This window comes from Bombus pascuorum, chromosome 11, assembly GCF_905332965.1.
Source record: "Bombus pascuorum chromosome 11, iyBomPasc1.1, whole genome shotgun sequence".
Classification (NCBI taxonomy): Eukaryota; Metazoa; Arthropoda; class Insecta; order Hymenoptera; family Apidae; genus Bombus; species Bombus pascuorum.
The window spans coordinates 12,453,039-12,478,602 of NC_083498.1; the positions used below are offsets into that span (position 1 = coordinate 12,453,039).

At 32.3% G+C, this 25,564-nt stretch overlaps 7 protein-coding genes, 1 non-coding gene and 1 pseudogene across 9 annotated transcripts; 3 read left to right on the plus strand and 6 right to left on the minus strand.

Annotated features, from left to right (window-relative positions):
- Positions 1-204: 204 nt before the first annotated feature.
- LOC132912075 (heat shock 70 kDa protein-like) lies at positions 205-2,214 on the minus strand (annotated as a pseudogene).
- On the plus strand, positions 1,873-5,892 carry LOC132912226 (DNA mismatch repair protein Mlh1). Of its 2 annotated transcripts, XM_060969478.1 has the most exons (9): positions 1,874-2,750; positions 2,823-2,886; positions 2,953-3,152; positions 3,222-3,450; positions 3,528-3,729; positions 3,801-4,998; positions 5,072-5,135; positions 5,192-5,390; positions 5,456-5,892. In XM_060969478.1, exons 1-9 carry the CDS (start codon positions 2,638-2,640, stop codon positions 5,746-5,748), a joined length of 2,562 nt encoding a protein of 853 aa, XP_060825461.1. In that variant the 5' UTR covers positions 1,874-2,637; the 3' UTR covers positions 5,749-5,892. The 2 variants fall into 2 exon arrangements, with proteins under 2 accessions (XP_060825462.1, XP_060825461.1); XM_060969479.1 differs by lacking the exon at positions 5,456-5,892 and having other exon boundaries at positions 1,873-2,750; positions 5,226-5,278.
- A 240-nt stretch (positions 5,893-6,132) lies between these two features.
- LOC132912243 (grpE protein homolog, mitochondrial) lies at positions 6,133-7,627 on the minus strand. The gene is made up of 4 exons (XM_060969512.1): positions 7,385-7,627; positions 6,586-7,012; positions 6,420-6,503; positions 6,133-6,346 (listed from the first exon to the last, which is right to left on the minus strand). Exons 1-4 carry the CDS (start codon positions 7,471-7,473, stop codon positions 6,239-6,241), a joined length of 708 nt encoding a protein of 235 aa, XP_060825495.1. The 5' UTR covers positions 7,474-7,627; the 3' UTR covers positions 6,133-6,238.
- A 103-nt stretch (positions 7,628-7,730) lies between these two features.
- On the minus strand, positions 7,731-12,715 carry LOC132912229 (putative pre-mRNA-splicing factor ATP-dependent RNA helicase PRP1). Its single transcript, XM_060969484.1, has 9 exons — positions 12,556-12,715; positions 11,646-12,001; positions 10,851-11,545; positions 10,515-10,745; positions 10,210-10,429; positions 9,940-10,062; positions 9,680-9,870; positions 9,436-9,598; positions 7,731-9,356 (listed from the first exon to the last, which is right to left on the minus strand). The coding sequence occupies exons 1-9, from the start codon at positions 12,603-12,605 to the stop codon at positions 9,229-9,231; spliced, it is 2,157 nt and encodes a 718-aa protein (XP_060825467.1). The 5' UTR covers positions 12,606-12,715; the 3' UTR covers positions 7,731-9,228.
- Positions 12,716-12,858: 143 nt separating this feature from the next.
- On the minus strand, positions 12,859-14,558 carry LOC132911670 (nucleoporin Nup43). Its single transcript, XM_060968441.1, has 7 exons — positions 14,351-14,558; positions 14,126-14,230; positions 13,932-14,056; positions 13,704-13,828; positions 13,470-13,621; positions 13,154-13,400; positions 12,859-13,097 (listed from the first exon to the last, which is right to left on the minus strand). Exons 1-7 carry the CDS (start codon positions 14,462-14,464, stop codon positions 12,925-12,927), a joined length of 1,041 nt encoding a protein of 346 aa, XP_060824424.1. The 5' UTR covers positions 14,465-14,558; the 3' UTR covers positions 12,859-12,924.
- A 367-nt stretch (positions 14,559-14,925) lies between these two features.
- LOC132912094 (uncharacterized) lies at positions 14,926-16,746 on the plus strand. Its single transcript, XM_060969207.1, has 5 exons — positions 14,926-15,292; positions 15,411-15,548; positions 15,625-15,846; positions 15,992-16,236; positions 16,296-16,746. The coding sequence occupies exons 1-5, from the start codon at positions 15,205-15,207 to the stop codon at positions 16,548-16,550; spliced, it is 948 nt and encodes a 315-aa protein (XP_060825190.1). The 5' UTR covers positions 14,926-15,204; the 3' UTR covers positions 16,551-16,746.
- LOC132912095 (uncharacterized) lies at positions 16,612-19,304 on the minus strand. The gene is made up of 4 exons (XM_060969208.1): positions 19,123-19,304; positions 17,712-17,789; positions 17,560-17,638; positions 16,612-17,084 (listed from the first exon to the last, which is right to left on the minus strand). Exons 1-4 carry the CDS (start codon positions 19,126-19,128, stop codon positions 16,840-16,842), a joined length of 408 nt encoding a protein of 135 aa, XP_060825191.1. The 5' UTR covers positions 19,129-19,304; the 3' UTR covers positions 16,612-16,839.
- A 1,721-nt stretch (positions 19,305-21,025) lies between these two features.
- On the plus strand, positions 21,026-21,098 carry Trnak-uuu (transfer RNA lysine (anticodon UUU)). The gene has a single exon. It is a non-coding gene; the product is annotated as a tRNA-Lys (tRNA).
- A 200-nt stretch (positions 21,099-21,298) lies between these two features.
- Positions 21,299-23,149, minus strand: LOC132912029 (ribose-5-phosphate isomerase). Its single transcript, XM_060969121.1, has 6 exons — positions 22,955-23,149; positions 22,789-22,849; positions 22,411-22,526; positions 22,208-22,341; positions 21,987-22,128; positions 21,299-21,911 (listed from the first exon to the last, which is right to left on the minus strand). Exons 1-6 carry the CDS (start codon positions 23,015-23,017, stop codon positions 21,723-21,725), a joined length of 705 nt encoding a protein of 234 aa, XP_060825104.1. The 5' UTR covers positions 23,018-23,149; the 3' UTR covers positions 21,299-21,722.
- Positions 23,150-25,564: the final 2,415 nt, after the last annotated feature.

Genomic DNA, 25,564 nt, shown 5'->3' on the forward strand with positions numbered 1-25,564 from the left:
GATAGAGAGAGAGAGAGAGAGAGAGAGAGAGAGAGAGAGAGAGAGAGAGAGAGAGAGAGTAGGAGAGGAAGAAAAGCATACAAGTAGGTAAGATGCGATGTAGATACAAATAAGTACACACGATGAAATACATCACGAATTTTCAATACTTTTCTTATAACAAAATAGAGCCTCTGATCTCAAAACATAAATATTTCTATGATGAATAAATATGAGAATCGATGTACAAAGCGACGTTGAAATAAATAAGATGAAACGTAGAAAGATGTTCAGTTCAGTGGACAGTGTGTTGCATTTAGTCAACTTCTTCGATGGCTGGTTCTCGAGCACCCGCGCTACCGCCCCCTGGAGCAGTACCAGGGAATCCACCAGAGAATCCACCAGGTGCGGCTCCACCTTAATGCAATCAACTATAAGTAACGATAAAAAGAATTAACTACTAAGTAATATAACAATAGAATTGCAGATGGCTTCCAATTCTTTTTGTTTATCGGCGAATTGTTCCTTTACCGATTGATTCGCATATAACCATTTATCGGTAACCTCCTGCTTATTGTACTCTTTGTGTTCAAACGGTAGAACGCCAAGGAGTTTTTGGTGGCAATCTTATTGATCTTGATCTACCTTACAGTACATCTCCATTTTCTCCACCATGCTGTTGATGCCTTCCTCCGATCGTTCTTGATTCCTGACGGTAATTTTGTGCTCCTTTCCAGTTGATTTCTCAATGGCAAAGATGGTCAGAATACCACTGGCATCGATGTCAAATGTTATTTCAATCTGGGGTACGCCCCTAGGTGCAAGTGGAATGCCAGTAAGCTCGAACTTGCCCACACTATTATTATCTATAGTCATAGCTCTGTCTCTATCGCATACATGGATCAGGACATCAGGTTGATTGTCGGAATACGTTGTGTAGGTTTTCGTTTCTTTTATCGGTATCCTCTTGTACTTCTCGATCACGGGTATCGTGACACCACGAGCTCCCTCTATACCCAAAGGTAGGTTAATGATATCCACTAGCGATAAACATTGAAGTACTTCAGACTTATCACCGTGCAAAATAGCAGCCTGTACAGCTGCGCCATAGGCAACAGCTTCGTCAGGATTGATCGATTTGTTGATTTCTGTGTAATCGCAACATATACGATCTTGTAGTAATTTCTAAATCTTTGGTATTCTGCTAGATCCGCCGACTAGAACAAAGTGATGAAGATTGTGTACATTCTTCACAGCTAACGTAGCTATATTCAATATCCTTGCGAATAGATCCTCGCAAAGTTGTTCGAATTGCTCTCTGGTGATGTCTACGTAGAAATCAAAATAGATTATCCCTTTGCGTACGAGTGCCGGCAAATAGCTACCCGGCCTGTTCACAGTAGTATAAGTAGTAACATAATAATAATAGTATAAGTAGTAATATAATAAAAAAGTATAGTACAAGTAGAGTAAGTTCACTTATAAAGTGACTCGCGCACGTCTATTTTTCTAACCCCAATCTTATGCGTATTTACACATAATACGCGTATCTATGCATGGGTATACTAAACTAAACAGTATTAAGTTTCTTGTGAAAAGAAAATTAGAGATTTTAGCTATGAAGTCATATCTTCTGTTTAATGTAACTCACGATGTGTGATGATGGCAGAGTCAGAATGAATTTCAGTATCTCAATGGCACTATTAGATGAATAGCAAGCCTTTTATATATTTTATACGTTTTATATAAACACCTTATACAGGATGTCTAAAAGATCCAGAGAGGACATGTTTGTAGTGATGACTACATGATAGTAGTGATGATGAATGACATCAATCGTGACATTATCCTGAGAATACTTCATAAACTTCTGGAATGTTCCAATCGGAAAATCAAAGATGGAAGAAAAGTTTTAGTTTTTAGGGTTATATTCGCGAAAAAAAAAAACAATCCGAGGAATTTTGAGGTGTATCGATACTTTATAGACACGGTGAAACTTCAACGTGATGTTTCTGTCGTTAGCTATTTTCAACGTGTTTCGAGTATAGATTTACGCGATTGATTGTTACGAAAAATTCACTAGACAAACACTAAATGAACACACTGTCACCATGTATTCAAACACTTACCTTTCGTGTCATTCGTTTCGTGTATATAACAATAAATCATAATCGTATGATCATTCGCACTGAGCGCAATATTCACTGTTCTCTTGCTAAACAGCTCAGCATGCATAGCGGACTTTTAATACACTCACTCTCGAGTTTCAATAAGTTTCCATAGATGATCAATTGTGCGCATCCATTGGCTCCGAATTCTGTATGCATCCAAAACACCAATAAATATATCAAAACGAGGTATAAAGTAGCGGGAAAAAGTACTGATATAATTGCTAATTTAAATTCAAAAGTTCGGCACGAAGACCAACTTACACAAATCGTGTAATATGTACAATGCACTCTTACTATAAATAAAAAATACATGCTTTCTGAGACTAGACTTTGTATTTTCATCTCTTACAATTTCATTATACAAATATAGTTATATTGTATAATACATAACATAATTACTATGCATATACTATGGTGTAAATTAGAGTAATACTTGACTCTTGTTTCTCGATGTTTTGATAAAAATCTAAAAACAGCGTGATTAAAAATGGATGGAACGGGAAAAATAAAAAGATTAGACAAAGTTGTAGTGAATAGAATCGCAGCTGGTGAAGTGATACAAAGACCAGCAAATGCGTTAAAAGAATTAGTGGAAAACAGGTTAGATATTTGAATCACAATTGTTGTATGTATGTCTTTTACATTGCACACTTTATATTACAAATGTTTCAGTCTTGATGCAAAGGCAACTAATATACAAATTATTGCTAAAGAAGGCGGATTAAAATTATTACAGGTATTTTCTCCAACTATTCAAGTAGAAAAGTTATTATTACAACTAAATGTTCATTATTAATCACAGATTCAAGACAATGGAACAGGTATTAGAAAAGAAGACATGGAAATTGTTTGTGAAAGATTTACAACAAGTAAATTACAAGCATTTGAAGATCTTCAGGCAATATCGACTTTTGGATTTCGTGGTGAAGCTTTGGCAAGCATTAGTCATATATCACTTTTAACAATCACAACAAAAACTGCAGATGAGAAATGTGCTTATAAGTATGTTTAATTATATAAAATGTTATGAAATCTGAGCAAATATTTTTAACAATATCATTTTCATACTAGAGCATCATATGTTGATAGTAAGCTAAAAGCACCACCTAAATTATGCGCTGGAAACCAAGGTACTACAATATTAATTGAGAATTTGTTTTATAATGTTGCAACAAGAAGAAAGGCTTTTTCTAATCCAAACGAAGAATTCAACAAAATTTCAGATGTAGTTACAAAATATGCAATACATAATCCTACTGTAGGGTTCACATTAAAGAAACACGGTGAAGTCACACCTCAGGTATTTTACTATGTAAAAATAGTCACACAATTGAATGCTATTATTTATAAATATATAAACATGTTTCTAACATTTAGATTCGAACACCATATAATTCGAGTAAGATGAACAACATAAGAATACTTTATGGCAATCCTGTTTTTCGTGAATTATTAGAAGTGGAACTTACAGATGATACTTATAAATTTAAAATGCATGCTTTGATAACAAATCCAAATTACACAAGCAAGAGGATGATATTTCTTTTATTCATTAATAACAGATTAGTAGAATCATCCTGTAAGTTTTAAAGTATTAGAGCAAAAAGATTTTATATATAAAGATGATATTTTACAATTACCTTATTTCAGCTATTCGAAAAATGCTAGAAGAAATCTATACATTTTATATTCCAAAAAAGACTCACCCATGGTGTTATATATCTTTAGAAATTGATCCGCAAAATGTTGATGTTAATGTACATCCAACAAAACATGAAGTTAAATTTCTCCATGAAAATTCTATTATTGAAAGAATGAAACTCGCTTTAGATGAGAAACTGTCTGGGAATAGTGCTTCTAAAACATTTTATGTACAAGCGCGGTTGCCAAAAACAGATATCACAAAAGAAGTTTTGAAAGAAATTTTGCCAGAATATGAGAAAGATAAAGATGATAGAACGAAAAAAATTCGTCCTCAAGAAATGATCAGAACTGATGCATCTGATCAAAAATTGGACAAATTTAATTTTACCATTCATACCGCAATGGAATATGCTAGAAACAATGATGATATTGATTTCAAAGATATTAAAGTTGAAGATACTAATCGTAATGACGAGAAAGATGTAAATAAAATACAGCGCTCGATATCAGATATAAATAATACTAAAGAAACGGATATCTCCACGCATGTTATACCAAAAGCAGCAGAAAAATCAGATACTCCGTGGAGTAATATCATAGATGATACAAGTCCACTTGCGTCAGATTCTGCGGTATTTGATGAATCTAATTTAGATTTATCTACTGCAAATATTAACAAAGAACAGTATGAATCAAATGGCGAGCAAGATATTTTAGAAACGACAAATGAAGAAATTGATCTAAATATAGCAGATGACTCTACAAAAGAAAAATGTATCGACGTTATTGCAGATAAAGCACGTAAACAAGTGTATAAATACTTTGGAAATAAAAGTATTAAATTAGAAGAACAAAAGACAGATAAAAATAATATAGATAAAGAAATAAGTAACGACGAATCTGAAAAGTGCAATAAACCCAACGAGGCGAAAGTTATTACAGAACAAATACTAAAAGAAACCGATGACAATAAGAATGATGATAAAGAAAGTTCATATGAATTTAAATCCTATTCAATAAACAATTTTAGAAGAGAAGTAAAATTAACGAGTGTATTGAAATTACGTAAAGAAGTAGAAGACGCATGTCACGATGGTTTGAAACATATTTTATCAGAATTAACTTTTGTTGGTTGTATCGATCAGTCTTCCGCTTTAGTTCAAAGTGGAGTCAATTTGTATCTTTGCAATACGCAAAAATTAGCGTAAGTGTCCATAAAACATTCATAATATATATAAAAAATCAAGCTTGATTAAGAACATTTTTGTTACATTTAGGGAGGAACTATTTTATGAAATTATGCTCTATGATTTTGCAAATTACGGAGTCATCAAATTTTCGGTATGTACATCGACAAAGAACGTTATTATTATATTGCAAGTTACACTTATTTGCAGGAGGCACTTCCTTTATATGATATAGCTATGTTAGGATTAGAGACTAAAGAAGCTGGATGGTCAGAGGAAGATGGACCAAAAGAGGAATTAGCTACAAGTGTTAAAGAATTGTTATTGGAGAAAGCTGATATGTTAAAAGAGTATTATTCTATTGTTATAGATAAAAAGGGGAATTTAAAATCTTTACCAGTATTATTAGGTAAATACATTTTAATAAACTACCTTTAGAATCCAATACAAGATTATCTTTTGTTTTCTTTTCAGAAAAATATTTTCCATCTGTGAGTGGTCTTCCTCTCTATATATTACGTTTAGCTACTGAAGTAGAGTGGTCGTCGGAACAACCATGCTTTCGAACCATTTGTCGGGAAACAGCAAAATATTATAGCCAAATGAGTCCTGTACATGATACTCACGAATGGAAGTACATTACAGAACATGTTCTATATGGTGCAATTAAGGAGAGTTTTCTTCCTCCTAAACATTTTGCACATGATTCAACAATATTACAAATAGCCAATTTGCCTGACTTGTACAAAGTTTTTGAAAGATGTTAGATGTTTAGGATAAAACTGAAGTATTATAAAAAGTAATCTTCTTTTATTTCATTAAAAGTTCAATATTGTAATATCTCTTATATTTATACTACAATGCTCTATTTATTTTTGTCAATTTTATAATAAATTTCCTACTAAATTAAACATTATTCTTCCATGCTATGATAGAATGCAATATGGTATACTAAAAGAAATGATATTTAAATAAGTATATCTATTTATTAATCAAAAAAACAAAAATTCAGATTCATATTACACTCCCTCTTAAACCTAACAGAATAAGAACAAGCCTATTTTTCATAAAATTAGTTCCAGTTTTTTTTTTTTTTATATCAGTTGTATGACATTCATGCTTTGATGTTTTACATCAAATACATTTTACAATACATTTTAATTTTAATTACAATATATACGTGCCAACACTTTTTATTCACGGGTAGCTCTTATGAGATTACATCTAATCTCCATTTAATTAACAAACGATCATAAATTATCCTTTGGCAACACCAACTAATGCTGGTCTTACTACTCGTTCATGTAATTTGTAGCCCAATTTAGATACAACTACTATTGTTCCTGGTTCTTTACCTTCAACTTCCTATGTGAAAAAGATACAATCCTTATTAATTTAATACACGATAATCTATATAAACAAAACACAAAAATTTTACCTGTTGAAATAGTGCTTCATGTTGATTAGGATCAAACTTTTCATTCAGTGGATTTAGTGATATTAAACCATGTTTTTTAAACACCTATACAAATACATTTCAAAGGAATAATTTAGTGCATTATTTAGTATATGAAAATGTAGTTAAATTATATTTTCTTATTTACTTTATGTAACTGTGCCTCTGTCATCTTTAAACCTTCATATAATGTTTTTAAATGTGGATTTTTTTCTGTAAGTTCATCCTTTGGTACACTTTCTGTAGCCTTGCCTAAAATATCAGCTACTTCTAAGAGATCCTTACAAAACCCTTGGATGCCAAATATTTTTGCATCTTCAATTTGTCTAGTTAGTCTAGTTCTAAGATTTTCTCCATCAGCAAGCGCTCGTTTGTATTTATCTTCTAATTCATTTTTATGAGTTTTAAGATCCAGTAATTCCTTATTGATGAGATCAATATCTGCTTTCAATTTCTTTTCAGTTTCTGTAAGTTCCAATTGTGAAGATTGTGGTTCTCCCCTTTCTGATTGTTGCTCTTCTGTAATAGTACTATACTCTTGCCTTTGCCAAGAAACATGTGATTGTTGAGTTAACCTTCAAATCATGAAAAAAATCTTTAAGACATCAATGCTTTCTTCTTCTTCAAAAAGAATAACTTAGCATAAAGTATTATTAATACTTAAAACACTTATTTATTAACATATCTTTTTACATAAAGAATTATTCAAATCTCTTACTAATAACATAACCAATTAACTACGTAAGGTTTCATTTAAATATGTAACAGCTTTAAAAAATATATGATCATCTTTATTAAATATATTACAATTTTACTTTAAAAAATTGTATAATAATAAAGTAATGGATAAACACTATGTAGCAATCTAACCTCTATATGTACGTTGAAATATAAGTTCAATGAGTCGCATATTTTAACATAACGACATAAAATGTTCGAAATCTTACCTAAGTAAAATGTTTTTATTTAAATTGTGCAAACTATCAATCGTGACACGAGTAAATCTCGCTGCAACCGGTACCATGAACGATGCCATAATTCTCAATTTCACAAAAGTTGGTAAATGATGAAATACAACGATCCTCGTGCTTTCTCAGTGGTTCTCAAACATTTCTTGCAACATATAAGAATCGCGATAAGAAACTATAAACTGTAACCATCAAATATTTCAATGTATTACGTAAAACGTAATATACTATGTATCAAATTTCCAATTATAAATGCTCAATAAGTTTACATAGATTTTAAGATTAGAAATTAAATTCGTTCGTTATAACAATTATTACGATTGAATCATATTTTTAATATTTTATTGGAATGAAGTGGTACAATACAATGAAAACTGTTCGCGATCATCTTTCGTGATTCTATGTTCTTTTAATACCTGCGTATCTTTTATTTACAAAATCAAAATATTATTGAACATGTTAAACACGCAAAACATTTTTAAATCTGGTGACATTATATCTTGTTTAGAAAAAAGTATTTTTTAGTATAATATCTCGAACTATTTAAAAATTTTCAATTCTAAAACAAGCGAAAACATTTCACGATTCTTAATGTATACGATTATCCTAAGACCCGATACAGACGAGGGACTTTTGTCCGCACGATATCGCTGTGACCATATGTATGTTTCCGCTGTTTTAAACTTTGAAAATAAAAAAAAATGACATATGACCGCAACAATATCGCATGGATAAAAATCGCTCGTCTGCATAGAGCCTATATCATACAACATTGAAGATTTATTATTTGAATAATAATTAAGTTTAATTTGTTTCTCGCCTTGTTGAGATAGCTTGTAACATTGTAAGTTAATTCCTCACCGCGAAAAAGGGTTGCAATTTATATTATGCTAGCATTCATAAATAAGAATAATTTGATTCTTTTTAAATGTATCACATAGATTCTTAGAAAGATTTTTCATACTATAATTTACGGTCGTATTTCCAATTCTTTACGATTGCTTTTCTCATTAATCTTTGTGTAAAATTGTTACAGTGCAATTCTGTGTTGATTATAAACAGAAAAAACATTGCATAAATTATATGCACATTTCAGTCATAATAAAATTATAATAAATATGTAATATTTTCGGCTGTGTATACTTGGAAAAAGTGAAATATATAACACATAAAACGGTACTACTTGATCTTAAGAAAAAGCAGCAAACATATAATTTATATTGAAGATTATGTAAAGTCATTGCTCTTATCGATAACAAGCATTGTATACATCTTATCTGACATACTTGTTCAACATTTAATACAAAAATTAATCTATTTTTTATCTAGTAGTACAATCCGAATGTGCAAACGTTGAACAACAAATTCTACTGATAAAATTACTTAGTTACTAAATTTTTCTTTAATGTACATAAATTAACCATTTATCAATCAACTATACGTTCCATATGCGTTCTAACAGATTAATGGTCAAATTTCATTTGTTTCATATTAGGACAGAACAAAGTCTACAAACATTCAAATTTTTGACGGTACATCAGCCTAAAAAACGTACAAGTTTTGCTAAAGCTTGTACAAAATTATAAATGTTGTCATTAAAATTTGTCTTTTTCTTTACATATTTTTTAAGTGAAAATACAGAGCAGTCAACTACCCTTTCAGCCGCGTCTCACAATATTTAATATATATATTTTTTTCTTTATGTTTGAGAAAACTGTGTATTCGACGCAATGCCGAAAACAGATCAACCACACATTATCAATGATTTTGTTTGTGTATGTGTGTGTGACACCATTTTTAAAGATAACTAAAATATTTAGAGGTTAGAATCCTTCCTGATACTGTTTCGAATCTAACTTCGCTTGAATCACTTCCAATTGTCTCTTTGCTTCACATTGTGGGAAGTTTTGTAAATCATAATATTGTGGTGCTATTTTAAGCAACCAATCAGCTATAAAAAATATAATATTTATAACATATGCTTATAGAGATATATTTCTTTCATATTATTTAATAAAAATGTAACTTACGCTTAATATCTGTAACTGTTCTGATATAATTTTTGGTCGTAAGCACGAACTCGTTATAAATTACCCATTCGGGTTTATGATCCAAACAACTGCTTGGATGAAGTTGTACAATTTGATTATCTTTAATAGTCAAATAATGACCGGTCCTTTCTAAATGAGCAACCTAATATACATAAAAAAAGAGATAGTACTATGTATTCAAGAAACATTTTTTGTTATAAAACTTATTTTTAGTTACATCTACCTGCATAAAGAAACCGTTCACAAGGGCTTTTCTAATGTTGATATAATAATCTTTTGATGTGAAGTCTGTAGAGGTACGTTTTAAACAAAATCTATCCATTATTCTACTTAGTTGTTGCCTAACATTATCCCCACTTTTTAAAGATCGGTAATTGACGAAGTTATCATAACACCATTGTGGATCTTCGAAATCTATAAAGAAACATGAATTAAAACTTGTACTGTCACAAATGCAGGCTTAAAAATGTTGCAGGTACTTACTTTGTTTAAAGGCGTGGTAAACATTCAGTAACGTTAAATGATCTCCGTCGATATGTGCAAATCTCATTTTAGCATCATCCGCAGCTTTTTTTGATTCATTTGGCCTCACAAAACACTGCGGGACTAATACAGCATCAATCATCAATTTAAAACCACATTACCTTACCATGATCCTGACTTAGACTTTTGCTTTTATCGTATTAAAATTACTTTATTCGCAAGAAAAGTATGAACCTAATGATGTGATAGAAAAAATTAATAATACTGTACCTGATAACATAGCAGTAATGCTCAATATCTCATTACTGCAGTTATGATTGCAAGATGCAATGAGCATTTTTGCCAATTGAGGATCTAATGGAAATTCTGCCATTACAGCACCCAAATCTGTGAGATTTCCATCATCGTCCAAAGCAGCCAAATAATTAAGAAGTTCTAAAGCCCTCATAAGAGTTTCTGGTGCAGGAGGGTCCATAAAATCAAAATGAACCTATAGTAAAAACAGTTTATGGAAATAATTATTTAATAAAATATTCAATTAGAAATAAATTATATTCATGAGAAATGCAATATACCAAGTCGTCAATGCCAAGCTTTTTCAGTTGCAGTACGACACTGCCAAGATTAGATCTTAAAATTTCAGGATAAGTATTATCTTGCATCTCGTTTTTATATGCCTTCTCAGTATACAATCTGAAACATTTTCCGGGCCTTGTACGACCAGCTCTACCAGCTCTTTGCTGCGCAGATGCTTTACTAATGGGTGATACAAGAAGAGATTCTACACGAATTCTGGGATTGTATACCTGTTAAATAATATAACGGGAATTTAAAAAACTGATTTGATGCAGTACAAGAATAAAAAATAATAATGATCTATAGTCTGTTCACCGAGACGATCTTCACAGTACCTTCTGCTTTGCAAATCCAGGATCTATCACAAAGACGACACCGTCGATAGTTAACGACGTTTCCGCAATATTTGTTGAAACTACTACTTTTCTACCAATAGCACCATTAGGCTTTGTAGGTGGTGCTGGTTCAAAGATTCTTTGTTGAAGGTTTGGAGGCAGTGTAGAATAGAGTGGTATACATTTAAGTTCACCTACTTCTGGACCTAAATTATCCATCTCTCTTTTGATTCTTTTACAAGCTTCTTCAATCTCCTCTTGACCAGTTAAAAAGAGGAGCAAATCTCCTGCTACTTCTTCACACATATGAATTTGAATAACTGTCCTGATAGCAGCCTCTAAGTAATCCCTTTCAGGCTCAGGTGTATAAAAAATTTCAACAGGGTGAGTTCGGCCAGGTACGTTCATTAATGGTGCATTATCAAAATACTGTTGAAATTTTCCAGCATCTAAAGTCGCACTCATAATCACAAGTTTCAAATCCGGTCTTTGTTTAATCACTTCTTTTAACACACCCATAAGCAAGTCTGTGGCTAAAGTTCGTTCGTGAGCTTCGTCTAATAATATCACTTGGTAAGCATCAAGCATGGGATCTGACATGCCTTCACGTAACAGCATACCGTCAGTCATATACTTCAATATAGTTTTCGGAGAACTACAATCTTCAAAACGAATACTGTACCCTACTTCCACACCTGTTTAAGAAATTGTTGTGAAGACATTATATAAAAATACCTCAATATTTAGTTCAAAAGTATAAAAACGTCCTCAGAGTTAAAAGGGCATAATACATACCTAATGGAACATCCATTTCTTCTGAAACTCTTTGTGCAACAGACATAGCTGCTACTCTCCTTGGCTGAGTACAAGCAACACCCTTGTTGTCAATACGCCTTGAATATTCTACACACCATTGTGGTATTTGTGTAGTTTTTCCAGAACCTGTTTCTCCAACGAGTACAATACATTGATGTTGTGCCAATAACCTCATAAAATCAGTACGGTATTCAAATACTGGTAAAGTGATTCTCTTTTTATAAAGTTCATGGTATCTTGGTGTAAAAGGTAGACTAGTGTAAGGATTTAGCTGAACTTGATTTTTTGGTGCTGTCGAAGGTATAGTTGTGCTATTGGAGGTGGCCGAGCCATCTCTATAAAACAACAGATAAACTATACAGTATAATATGAAGCTGGTGGAAAATTATTTTAATCACATAACAACGAAATAATACATGTGTGACAATGACATAAAATAATGAAAGTTGAGAACACTTCATTGTTATGAAAACCAATCAGATGGAAAACAAATGATATTTAAGTTCATCCGAAATTTCTTTCGTGTATCTATAATTATTTATAACGCGTATGTTTTCAGCGTATTGTGAAATTATGCATTAATTTCCCATATATATTAATATACAACATACTATCGAAGAAAGAAATTTAGTTGAGAACCTTTATGGATGAGTTGATCAAGTCAGTCAACAGTAATAGAAAAGAATTGTTCTATGAATTTAAAATGTTAGATCCTTTTATTATATTATTGTTCAACAAATCAATCGTATTTTGCATAGATTATTTTCAGCAAGCGGGGTTCGTTCAACGAGATGCGCGATAGGATCACAAAAACTTGTAACGATGCACATGGCAAAATGTCTCATCGAACTCCTTAACTTTTAGAATTAAAAATGTTTTAAACACTCACGCTTTCCGTTTAATATACGGATCCAGAACCTCGATCCTTCGTTTTGACATAATTCTTGTCCCTCCGCAAGCAAGCGAAGCAAAATCTGTTTACGAACGTCCGCACAAGGCGTCACAAAATGGCAAACTAACAGGCTAAAGCTTCCTGTAAACGAAATCACAAAAAGCAACGGTAGATGGAGCTACAAGTACCATAAAATAACTACGAAACAAGAAATTCATTTCGAAGGCGGTCAATTTAAAATTTGAACATAACTACAGTAAAGATGAACAACTTTGTGCATTATCTTGAAATAAACAGACATAAGATAAAAAAGATATTTATTTCTCCGTATGTTACAATTAAAAAAATATATAATTAGGATAGTTATTAAACAACTATATTTCTAACAATATACATTGCTTCATTATCACATCCAAAAAGTAATGTTGATCTATCAATGTCAATACTGTTTATTGGCTTATGCATAGCACTACAAAGCGATGTTACATTAACTTTACCGTTTGTACCAATCGTGTTTAACCAATGTGTATTTGTAGGGTCTAAAAAAGGAATAATTTACTAATATACAGTGAGATTTGTTTATTACAAAACTTACCTAAACTTAGTTTTGAATGTTGAGCATTATTCCAATGCCATAATTCACCGCTTGTTGAACATGTAAATAGATTTTCTGGTCTATCAGGGTGAAAAAGTATTTCGCTAACAGTCTTAGCATGGGCATTGAGTTGAGACATTGGATACGTATTATGTCTCAAGTCCCAAACTGTTAAGCTGCCATCTCCACCACCAGCCACGACAATATGTCTTTGAGTAGGATGATGAGCAATACTTGTAGCTTCTGTCTGCAAAAGTTTCTCTTTACTTGTAGGTATATAAATAATTTCCTAGAGATAATATTAAGGAGATTATACTTTTGATTGATCAGAAAGCATGAATGTTGTAGCAGGAAGATCTTGATCATTTCTTAAATCCCACACTTTCATATGTCCTCTTAAATTTCCTGTAAGTATCTCATTATGTCTTAAGAAATCAATACAATATATAGAGCAACTATCCGCATCGTCTAAAACATAAATTTAGCTATTTATGTGTAAAATCAACATATAAAATAAATATTTTATATACGAAATAAAATTTTATAGTACTAATAGATCTAATTGGCTGTTTCTGCTCAGCTGTTAAAAGATTAATTCTCCCATCTTCACCCACTGAAACTATGTCTTGTTCAAACGTAGAAAGTCCAGTACAAGATGCATAATCGCTTGTATTACTATTAAAAAAAAGATTAATGAAACATAAACTGTGTTTAAAAAGAAATAAATTTTAATTAATATATAATTAATTTATAATATTAATATATAAATAAAACTTACTCAAATTTGTGTATAAATTCCCATGACATGTGCTCTTTAAATTGAGAGTATGGATTTTCATGAATCTGTAACAACCTAACAGTACCTATAGATGTTGACACCACGAAGAAATCTTTTGAAATAAACTGTAAAAATAATAAAACGTTGATGAAAAAGTTATCCATGATATTTCTTATATATTATAAAGTAGAAACCTTTATTTCAGTTACGTCTCCAAGAATCGCATAAGATGATACGACTGCCGGATAGGATTCACCATCATCATTCATTTGAAATGTCCAATGTGTTACTTTATTTACCTATTACATGGTAGAAAATTACAATATTACAAATGATTAACATTATTTAATACAATAATCGTAAATAATTCATATGTACATGAGTATGCAATAGGTTAAGTTTACTGAAGATAACCATACCGGATCATCCCAACTACCGGTTATAAAATTATTAGCATCTTCAAAATCTTCGTGTTTCCATCTGATTTTAGAAATTTTCTCCGATACAAATGTTCCTTGTACATTTTCGCTCATTTTGTTACGAAATACGATCTAATTTAGAGTAGAAATGACAAAAACTGGGACCACCGTTTACATGCACACGCGTTTCCACGCGACTGTGAAAAAGACCGCCAAATGTGCTAAACAAAGCTTTTGAAACGAAATCTGCTTACTATTATATTTTATTCCCTTGTGTAATAAATATACAGAAAGAATTGTTTTAATTATTTTAATCGTTTTATTTATTTTACACAATTAAAAACGGTCGTTTTACTTTTATTTAAAATTTCATCATTTAAAAACATTTTGGGTACTTGCTTAATTTATAAGCAGTTTGTATGTGTGTGTATATATAGAAAAATTCTTAGAATTTAAAAATTAAAATTACTTAAAAAGGAAAATTAGTGACAAGTGTTAAATAATTCTAACATATGTATAAATTACATCGTTTATTTGAAAAAAAGTATTTCTACAATTTTTGTATCTAAGTTGATCACAAGAAGGGTAGGGATTTACCTATATTTTATAATTCACGGGAGATACAGAGGACAGTTACGCAGTGATCAGGTTGTGAACTAGATGTATATCTTACCTATCGAAACGTAAATTATTTCAAACGAAACACTATCTCACGATCGAAGAATTTTCCAAGAGCTCCAATATGATCATCTGAGAATGCTGTTAAATCTATTTTTACAAGTTTCCGGAAATTGCGACATTCTTATTTAAGTGAGTGTAAATTCGAATGATCTTAGAACGAGTTACTCCCCAAGATGTCATCGATGGTTTTGCTGTTCTTGTATCTGAATACGCTCCACTTAACTCGCTGTGATGCAAGCGATGCAAACGACTTGCAACTATGTAAGTATCAATGGATACAAGATTAATATATGACGTTATATAAAATTATTTATCTATCGATGAATAAAAGATTTAAAAATATAAAAAAGTTTTGTAGAAAAAGAAAAAAAAATTTCAGCTGTTGCAGACACGAATTTAACGAGTGACGAAGGTGTCACGGAAACGCAACATGCAAGTTGTAAAATCGCTACAGAAGAATTGGTTGCAAGCGCACGTACCAGTGTCACGAGAATACTTACTGGAGTTTGTAATACTAGTAGGAGATAACTTCTAATCTTTTTTCAATTGTTCACGTTATTTTCTATTATCTAATTTTATTCCTAAATATCCAGAAATGATCGATGAAAAGTTGCGAGCTTTAGAAAAAGGCCTGATCAAAGAACTGGAAGAAATCAAAGCATTGCTAAACACTGTTTTGGAGGGGAAAAAGGAAGTACCAAAACTGGCCAAATTATACGACGATTATCACGAAGGGAAAGGCGATACACTCTCTCCAAGACAGTCTGAAATCGATAACTTTAACAATACGATCCAAAGAACTTCATTATTAAATGGTTCGTACCATTATGTTGTAACATTATTAAGAGGTTTGATCGAGACTTGCGAATTGATTAAATCGTCCGAATTATAGTCGAATATTGGACTAAATGGAATTACAAATAAAATATAGAGTTAATACGGTATCGTAATATGTCCCAGGGCCCGCGAACCTCTTCTTTTACTACTGGCAGATAAAGCATTTTGACGAGAAGCTTACCAATTGGAAAACCGCTCGTTGCCTACGCAGTTCGACATTTTACGTGAACCAGTATGGGTATGCCATGTTCATCAAAGTAACACCGCGATATTTTCCGGACGGTACAGTTTTCATAAGCGTCGGATTGACCCGTGGTCGTCATGATTCTATTCTGAAGTGGCCATTTCCCCATAAGATTCGCCTCGAGGTAAAATCAACATTTTTACTCTTAATCTCGTTGGAGCGTTAAAATGATCGTGTTTTCAGGTTTTGGATCATTCATCGGAGCAATCGCGACAAGATCGAAGATCACGGATTTGGGATCCGTCCACACTTTGCTCGGAATATTTTTGGGGCCGTCCAAAATTAACTGGAGAACCAGATAATGCAGAATGCGTTGGACTGAGCGTCCCACGACAGATCTTTTTTGTCAAGTTGCCCGTTTCGATCGATCGTCCGTCGAGAAGCACTAAATATCTTTGGAATGGAAGTATCACGATCAAGTTGACTGTTTATCTTTAAATAACTTTTATACTAAAAATTATACATTATGCATAGCAGTGTACGTAGTAATTCTACTAGATTATAATATTCTATAATTAACTTTATTCGAGTTTCATTAAACGTACAAGTAACTGTATAAAAGAAAAGTATTTAATTGTCAATGGATTAAACTGTATCTTCTATCGTTTAAATAAATTCCATATGCAAATAGAAAGGAACGAGAATAGAGAAAGAATAACAAAGTGACATATCTTTAATATTCTTCTTCGCGAATAATTCGCGTCATTTGTAGATTTAAACGACTAAGTTAATTCAGGGATGTTGACGAAATATCGAACCTCTTGTGAAGAGGCATTCTACCGGATAAATAAACCTGTGGGATTCCTGATAATTGATAATCATTTGTATTACGTCGAATTGTATTTCGGGTATTTTGAGTTGCTGCCCTCAGCAATGCCTTGTAAACGGAAATCGGAAGTCGGATGCTGCCATTTGCTTCATTGCCCTGAGATTCCATCGAATTTTCATGAAAATTCCTCTTTCTTCCGCATCCTGGAACCAATCAATTATTTTAGAATGATAAAGGGTCTTATAAAACAAAATGACCTTTGCTAATTTTTTCAATCTTTCACGGCAGGCATTAATAGTCTATAATATGACATTCTAATAGTCAAAAGCAGGACTCACGACACGGTGGAGTACTAAAAAAATGATTATCTTCTAATTTATCGTCGAATGAAAATTAAATGGTTCTATAAAAACATTTATCTGGATTCGACAACCGCGTGATTCAATTAAACACAGGTATTTTATGATATAATCGTAGATACACTTATATCACGATGAACATTTTGTTAAAAAGAATTGAAATGCATGAAACAGAAATTAAAAAACCAGACCTAGACTAGAGGAATATAAAGAAAGAATGCAAGAACATTCTTCCGTTTTTCTCGAAAGGAGATAAACATGCACAAGGGTGATTTTTCAATCGTATCTGATGGCGGACTGGAAATTAGGTTTTCCTTACCGGTGAACGCATTGCAGAAAGGTCTCTTCATCTTCAGCGATTCGTCCGTTGAGAAGGCGTCTAACAATTGTTGCTCGATCTAACAGTTGATTCGATCAATTAATTATCGCTATAACTATGAACGCGGTTTGCTTGTTAAGATAATAATTTACCTTATCCTGCGGCTTCTCAGAATGTGTCAGGTTCACTAAGCATACGAATATGAAAATACAGCAAACGTGGTTGATTGCCTAAAGATGATCGAAAAATGTTAAATTGCAGGGAATATTGAAAAAAATTTTGAATATTTCGAATAAAATAAAAGTTGTCCTCGTTATTGGTTAAACTGTATAACGTTATATTCGTTAATGAACCGATTAAAACCCAGAACAAAATCTCGATAATTACTGAGGCTACGCGTAATTTCTAATAATCATATCGATTATATAACTATCGCACGTGAACCTTTCAAACATGTTAACTGTTGTAATCTGCTTATGACTTTAATCAGGTTTGTACTGCGGTTAATTAATGTCGAACGATACTAGCCGGTCGATCCTTCCTTCGAGCAATACGTTCGTCATCCATGCAAATAAGAACTTTTTAACTTCGCGTAATAACGTAATACGCCGACCAAGTGGACTGCAACAGTTCAATAATGTAATTACAAGTAAATTACAAGCTTCATTATATTTTAATAAACGTTCCTGGGTTAACGCTTCTCGTCACTTTTAATACCTTTTTCAAAGTTTCTCTATTGAAAATCGTAATAGGCAATATCGGATGCAATTACATTTTTGATCGAGAAGGGAAATTGGAAAACAGTGACGCGACCTCTTCAGACGCTGTCAACTAGTAACTAGAAATTTATATTATAAGGCGTCAGGAAATTAACATGCACGTAATTCATAATGGCTAAGACATAATAATAATTCATAACGCGTAAGAGAATATTGTTCAAGGTATACATATACGAAAAGTCTTTTTACGTACAGTGGATTTTATCAAGTACAGCGTATATAGCGACACAGTTAAAAATTATTCTACGCAAGACTATATTTTAACAAAAAAGTATTTTTTCCGAATTTGAAGATTCGGATGGTTAAATGACAAAAATATGTTATGAAAGTCACTGTTCGGAATTTTGAGTGGCCGTCCGTTTATGGCACGGCCAGGTCAATTCCCTCTTTAGAAAATTTCGAATTACATGTCCTTCCCGATTGTAAACCTAATGACTCATAAGTTGTAAATCTAATCCCGGGAAATACCAACCGGAAGGACAGAATGGACAAACGAAACTCAACGACAGGTAGGGAAAATCAGCAACGTAGGAGGAAAGTTCATCGTCAGATATCGTACCGTGCGGGTGAAATACTTCACTCCCAACAAGCACCTACCACCGCCGTATTCATAACATCACACGTTACTTTTATACAACAAGTGCAAATACAGTTCTAGATTAATCTAACACTCGATCTATTTATCCTGCTCCACCTTGAGCGTTAAATCATTCGAGGTACACGATATCGACCGATCGGTTTGACCTGACCGGTTGCTCTTTAGTCGAAAATTCGCAACGGTTACCTTCATGTCGAATCTTTATAGCTTGAAGATCGGCAACACAAAGAATTATCCTTATAGGCGCACGAAGAAACACTGTCTCGGTTAAACTTTCTTCCTTCGGTTCGGCTACGTCTTTTGATAAAAGGACAAAAGGTTACTCGCGGAAAGAGTCAAGTCAGCGTATGAGGGATGAAGTCGCGCCTCGGCTCTTCAAATACCACCCCCTCCTTTAGTAGCATTCGAGGGCGTAAATACATGCGCCAGAGGAACGCATGACCGTTCATAATGGCTCATGGAACGGTACATTTAACATTCTTTACGCGGAATGTGGTTAGTCTTACGTATATTTCGCAGTCTGAATGGTGCAAGAAACACAGAAATTATGCATTTGTTCGTGTCTTATTCGTATCATGTACTTTGTTTGTTGTAACTACTGATGCGTTAAAGATTAAAGTTTGCTTACATAATACACGATATAATGTACATAAAAACTATATAAAACGTGGTACACTAAAGTCTTTAAATACTCAGCGTAGAAAATTTTTATCAAACGTATTATACGAGTTATACGAAACATTTCGAAATTTCTACAAGTGCTCAAATACTTTCACAGGACACTGTATATACAATACATATATAATACACAATAGCTATACCGTTAAATGTGCAATATGTTAAAACAGAAACTTCTTAGATTATATCAAAACAATTCAGAGATTATACTAATAATTTCATTCATATATTTTGCAAAATATAATGAAGTTCCAAGGAGCGAGTAAAGAAACAGTAGATTTTTTCTATATAATTTTAATCTTAAGTAATATTTTTCCGGAAAGAGTATCATCAAATGTAAGTTCTCAGCCGTGGAAGGTTTTAAATGGTTCTGTACCCCCTGCGACGTTATCCCACTCATATCCATCGAGAGAAGTAGCAAACTATATTTGATAAATATGCAAAGGCTGACAACAAAAGATCGAAAAATAGTAGAACGATCAAAGCAAGGAGCAGCTTATGGAAGACTGATCGACAAGAAATTCCGTGTAAATCAAAGGAAAGCAGCCGGGGCTAAGTACTAACAACGTTCGCACATCAGTACCCGCTGAGTTACATTAAAGTTGTCCAACCCTTGGCAACTGCCCCTTGTCCGCCTCCGTCCATTCAAATTTTTAACATTTTTTTTTGTTATTGTTTAGTCTGTTGTATATCGAACATAAATTAATACTGAATATCAGGAGATGTAAGGATTAAGAAAATAATATTTCGTTTTGTAAAATAGTATTCTTGGAATCAAAACACTTTTAAGAAATGAAATATGTGTCATAAAATATACGCGCTATGCTAGTGAATTCTTAATTTTCTCTCTGATTTGACTATATTTTATTATGACATCAAAGAGGATCTATAAATAAAATCTGATGTTAAATTTGTATAGTTTTTACGTTCTAGACACTTGGTCCTTTGTAAACTATCGTGTAAGTTAACCTTGTTGTCCTTCCTTTATCTTTTTTTAACATTTTAATAAAATGCGTCAAATATACGTTGATCATGATCGTCTTAGTATTGTAAATCACGACGGGTTCGCAGTTTATGAATAACAGATGCGTACAGAACAATATTACTCTTGATATATGACTCTCTTCGTGTATAAAACGAGTGAATATTACTTGTGCGCGCGTTATATTCTCATCGTTAAAAATGTCTATATGAAAATAAATCTATCAAGATTCAATAAAAATAAATGAATGTTAATAAGAAGGAATTATTAAAGTTATGCAAGATATTCTTTATTAAAATATAATAGAATAAGTGAAATAATTTTCATATATATTATATATTATTTAAATAATGGGAATAATTAATTAAATTTATGGATTTTTAATATAGATACAATGGTTAAAATTTTATAAATACGCAATTTACAGATGCCTGGATAGCTCAGTCGGTAGAGCATCAGACTTTTAATCTGAGGGTCCAGGGTTCGAGTCCCTGTTCGGGCGTATAACTTTTTGCAATTTTTTATTTTATCTATAATGATACCATATAGCGATACCAATGATACATAAGATGTTTCATCGATTTATTGAAATACTTCGAAAACGAAAAAATAAGTATATATCGCAGTTTAATACAGCAATTGTTTCTGAAATTTTAATGTGGGAATATGAAGTAACTTGCAGGGTAGAAACGAAACACCATATTATATAAAAATTTCCAATTTTATATCTCTTTGACTTTTCATTTTACATTAGATGACTGTGCACAAATAATGTGCACGATAACTTCAGTTTTTACAGTATTTACAGAACACATAGAATAAAAATCATCACAAAAACAGAAAACTCGATACTATCCCAAGTGTTCTGTTTTTTGATAAATTACAATATAAATAGATAAAAGTTCAGTCTATGGAACACAATCTCTTTTAAGATTCACTTATAAAGAGAGTAACGTAAAACTACATGGATGTAATGTAAATGCGAATGGCAAGTATGATAATGCATTATCACTTTAGGAAAGAAAAAGTAACTAGGATCCTCCAAACCCTTTTGTCAAAATTTAAATTAAGTCTTAGTCAATAGTACTAATATCATCAAAAATATGCCTAACGTTTAAACTACATTTCAAAACTGTTCTTTAACACTACCATCAGGCATTCCAAAGAACACTTTTTCCGCCATTTTTATAAAAAGCCCTGTTTCCACAACTCCAGGCATCATCGAGATATCTATGTTAATTTTATTCCAATTACTTAGATGTTGTGGGAAATGCCAATCGAGAATGAAATTACCATTGTCTGTTATAACTGGACCCTAAAAGAAGATAAATAACGTAATTCATGTGATACTCATAAACACAGAAAATAATTTATTAGAAAAAATACTTACAGCTTTAGCCAAAGCCATTCTAACTTTTACAAATCCTCCATAATTATCTTCTATTCTTTTTTGAATGACAGTGTATGCCATTGGAACTACTTCGATAGGAATACCTTTCTTATAGTTTTCACCAAGCTTTTGAGAATTTTTCCTAAAATCATTAAGTATTATAAGTAAAAAAATACACACGTACATTAAACATATTTTGTCTGCAAAAATACAACACTTACGTATAATCAGCTATTATAATAAATTGACTAGCACAGGATGCAACAATTTTTTCTTGAAGTAAACAACCTCCTCCACCTTTGATGATATTCATATCAGAGTCAACTTCATCGGCTCCGTCAATTGCACAATCCAACTGTTAATACGCAAACAACAATATAGAAAATATTTTTGTAAATAATATAGATAAAAAATTGTTCATTACTTGAGGATAACTCTCCAAATCACCTAGGCGAAGGTGGTTATTCAATATTAGCTGACGAGCTTGGAACGAAGTTGGAACACAAACAATATTAAGATTTTCTTCCTTCACACGTTCAACTGAAAAATACAGTTTTTTCCATTATTTGCATATATATTCAAGATCACGATATTTATTGATTTAGCATGATAAAGTTTCCTAGGGCAAATTAAAATATTCTTGTTACAATTACATTTGAATCAAGTACAATCTTATCTCCTGATGGGGTCAAAGGTGCACTATGACGATTTTATAGCAAAATTAACTACATATAGACTGTAGCAATAGTACAGGAAATTTGGTTATGAACGATTATAATTAAATAAAAAATACTGTTCTTACCAATCCTGTGAATAGCATATATTATGGTAGATCCACTACCAATTCCAATAACGCTGTTATTCTGAAAAATAAATGTGCGCAAAATTCAAACGATGAAACACCAGTGAGTTATTTAAATTAGTATTTATTTATTTATTTAATTCAATTTATTTAAAACAGAAATTACCTTCACATATTCATCAACTGCTTTGCAAGCAGCAACTTTCTTAGCACTCTCCAACGGTCCCATTTTTGGAAAGATTCTTGAAAAACTAAAAATATTTGCTAACGAACGAAATTACAAACCTTCGTTAAGTACAACGCGTGCATACTGTGCGTTGCTAAATAAATTTTGCATTTCAAAATGGTTCTGCAGTACCGTTACAACCATTAGGTCAGCGAATCACGAAAGTGCACTTGTGCGCAGGTCCGGCGCAAAATTCAAATGATTCCGTTCCAACAATCGAGAATGTAAAAATTATAATTTTTCGTTATATAGAATAAACATAAACGATGCAATTTAATCGAATTTCCATTATATTTAGCATCAGAGGCGAATAACACAAAATACAACCAAACACAATTTACATTTCAATAATTATTATGTATAAGATTTCACTTTAATTCTCTATTATTACTTCAATAGTAATATTCGTCAACACATTCCACTTCAACATGTCACGCACAATATTTCTGTTTTATCATCGTAATTTCTTTCGTTCGTGCTCTCGTTCTTTCTCTCTTTTCTTTCTCACTTTCGTTCATTACGTCCGTACATTTTTATGTGTATCGGTCGATTTCTTTATCTTTTTTTAAAAATCAGGTAAAAATCCGCGAACAATCTCTCGCGCTGTAATTTTATTATGTATGTATTCGAGCAGGCTTAGGAAAAGATCGTTTAGCAAAAATTCAAGTACGTTGATACACGATACCTTTAGTAGCAACTTTGTCGAAAATAAGAGAACCAAAGGCTCTAGATTTCGCCGACAAAATAGCTGCTGGTTGACTGTGCATGTACCGACGAGCAAGGCCGAATTAAGGTAATCTTGTGAAATGCACAACGACTGTGTGATACCTAATACTATACCGATCGCAAAGAGATCAGCCTTGCATGATACAACTAGGACATCTACCACCATTTTGTCCTTGCAAGATTTACACACGAAAGTTTGTTTCTTTTTTCGCAACGAAGAGTGAACATTATTTCGAAGCTTACATACATAAAGCCGCTGAATGCTTATTATGATTTATTTTTTAATTTCTTTAGCTCAGGCAGTGGATCACGGTTAATGCGGCCGTGCCAATAAGTTCATAACTCCAGTAAGTTTGCAATAATACTAATTGCAACGCAGGTCAGTGTCTGTGTGTTCGAAGATGTACTTTCTATTTCTTTCTTTCTTCTTCTATTTCGCTTCAGCCTGGCTGTGGGTGTCTATTTCTAAAACGATAAAATCGGCGTCTATTTCTTCTTCAACCGAGAAATTCGTAAAGTGAAAATTACATTCAAGGAAATGAAAAAAGAAAAATAAAGAAAGGAAGAAAAAGTTAAAACGTATTTTTCTCCTTCTGTTCTTCATGTACAGGCACACACATACACGCGTATGTATACATACAGCTTTATCTCTCGTTCATTCTTACACTGTTTCTGTTTGCCCGACGAACTAGAAAGGACTTTGTGTGGGAGGCTTCATGACATCAACTTTCTGTTTTGATTCTACCCTCCTATCCCGTACACCACCCTCGATCACGTAAAACAAAATAATGCAGAAAGAAAAATCGTTTAGATCTTTAGATGGGCCACAGAAGCCGCTACATCGTGTTTTAACCCACTTTTCTTTCTAGTGTTACATACATATATATGCGCTTTGCTAACTCCTACAAATTTTTTTCTATCGTGCTCTCCTCCGTACACCACTCGCTTCTTCCTTTGGCTAGGATTACAATCAAAACTCGTCAGAGTTTCGTGAAAAATATTTACCGATTAATCTTACGATATCGTAATATGTTTCGAAGAAAATAATACGCTCAAATTTCCTTTACTTATCTTTGGATCAAGACGGGAGTCTTGAACACGACATGATTTGTTTTCTTTTTTTTTCTCTTTTAATCAAATTAGTGATGAATTAAAGATTCTATACGCACTTACTGATGACGTTAGTCGTATTTACGTATAGCAGATGAATTAAACAATAGTACTGAATGTAGTATTTCAAAGTTACCTTGTAACTAGTTCTGATTTGACTTTATTCAATATTAAAGACATATATATATATATATATATATCTTTTTTTGTTTCCTTTCTACTCATGTCGTATTCTTTTCGCTGACTGATAGTTACCGCGACATTTTTTCAAGGGAACGAAAAGTCTAACGTGAGGAAGGCAACGTTGCGACAGTTCTTGATCGTGCATATCCTTATTGTATCACAGTAAAAAAATACTGTGGAAAATATAGCATAATAAATATTTTTAATAAAAAAGAAAAGAAAGTTCCTTTCTCACGTTTATCGTTATTTCTTTTTTTTTCTTTTTTTGTAATTTTTTTTTCTTTTTTTATCAGATAGCTTCTTAGCGATAAAGTACAGTTTTTTGAGAGTGATTTTTAATTGATTCGCGCGTCGTTAATAATACAGCATTATTAATCTCAACGACACATCCCCTTCATTAAAATTATCATATTAATAATATATATATATATATACACACAGTCAGACTCCTCCTGCGTTATTGGGCCATTATCTACATAGAAGCCCTATTATTATTAGTCGCTAATAATCGATTATAACGATAAGAAACGG

Coding starts and splice junctions, on each gene's coding strand:
- LOC132912226 (XM_060969478.1), top strand. CDS start 2,638: ATGGATGGAACGGGAAAAATAAAAAGATTAGACAAAGTTGTAGTGAAT. Junction 3,153..3,221: donor GATGAGAAATGTGCTTATAA/GTATGTTTAATT, acceptor TTTTCATACTAG/AGCATCATATGTTGATAGTA. Junction 3,451..3,527: donor ACGGTGAAGTCACACCTCAG/GTATTTTACTAT, acceptor TCTAACATTTAG/ATTCGAACACCATATAATTC.
- LOC132912243 (XM_060969512.1), bottom strand. CDS start 7,473: ATGGCATCGTTCATGGTACCGGTTGCAGCGAGATTTACTCGTGTCACG. Junction 6,504..6,585: donor CAGAGGCACAGTTACATAAA/GTAAATAAGAAA, acceptor GTATTTGTATAG/GTGTTTAAAAAACATGGTTT. Junction 6,347..6,419: donor ATGAAGCACTATTTCAACAG/GTAAAATTTTTG, acceptor TTTTTCACATAG/GAAGTTGAAGGTAAAGAACC.
- LOC132912229 (XM_060969484.1), bottom strand. CDS start 12,605: ATGTCAAAACGAAGGATCGAGGTTCTGGATCCGTATATTAAACGGAAA. Junction 10,063..10,209: donor CATTACTGCTATGTTATCAG/GTACAGTATTAT, acceptor ATGCTGTATTAG/TCCCGCAGTGTTTTGTGAGG. Junction 9,357..9,435: donor AACAGTTACAGATATTAAGC/GTAAGTTACATT, acceptor TATTTTTTATAG/CTGATTGGTTGCTTAAAATA.
- LOC132911670 (XM_060968441.1), bottom strand. CDS start 14,464: ATGAGCGAAAATGTACAAGGAACATTTGTATCGGAGAAAATTTCTAAA. Junction 13,622..13,703: donor ACAGCCAATTAGATCTATTA/GTACTATAAAAT, acceptor TTTATGTTTTAG/ACGATGCGGATAGTTGCTCT. Junction 13,401..13,469: donor TGCTTTCTGATCAATCAAAA/GTATAATCTCCT, acceptor AAACTTTTGCAG/ACAGAAGCTACAAGTATTGC.
- LOC132912094 (XM_060969207.1), top strand. CDS start 15,205: ATGTCATCGATGGTTTTGCTGTTCTTGTATCTGAATACGCTCCACTTA. Junction 15,549..15,624: donor TACTGGAGTTTGTAATACTA/GTAGGAGATAAC, acceptor CTAAATATCCAG/AAATGATCGATGAAAAGTTG. Junction 16,237..16,295: donor CCCATAAGATTCGCCTCGAG/GTAAAATCAACA, acceptor TCGTGTTTTCAG/GTTTTGGATCATTCATCGGA.
- LOC132912095 (XM_060969208.1), bottom strand. Junction 17,639..17,711: donor CTGAGAAGCCGCAGGATAAG/GTAAATTATTAT, acceptor ATCAACTGTTAG/ATCGAGCAACAATTGTTAGA. Junction 17,085..17,559: donor TTTCTGCAATGCGTTCACCG/GTAAGGAAAACC, acceptor GATTGGTTCCAG/GATGCGGAAGAAAGAGGAAT.
- LOC132912029 (XM_060969121.1), bottom strand. CDS start 23,017: ATGGGACCGTTGGAGAGTGCTAAGAAAGTTGCTGCTTGCAAAGCAGTT. Junction 22,850..22,954: donor CAGTTGATGAATATGTGAAG/GTAATTTCTGTT, acceptor TTTATTTTTCAG/AATAACAGCGTTATTGGAAT. Junction 22,129..22,207: donor ATTATAATAGCTGATTATAC/GTAAGTGTTGTA, acceptor TAATGATTTTAG/GAAAAATTCTCAAAAGCTTG.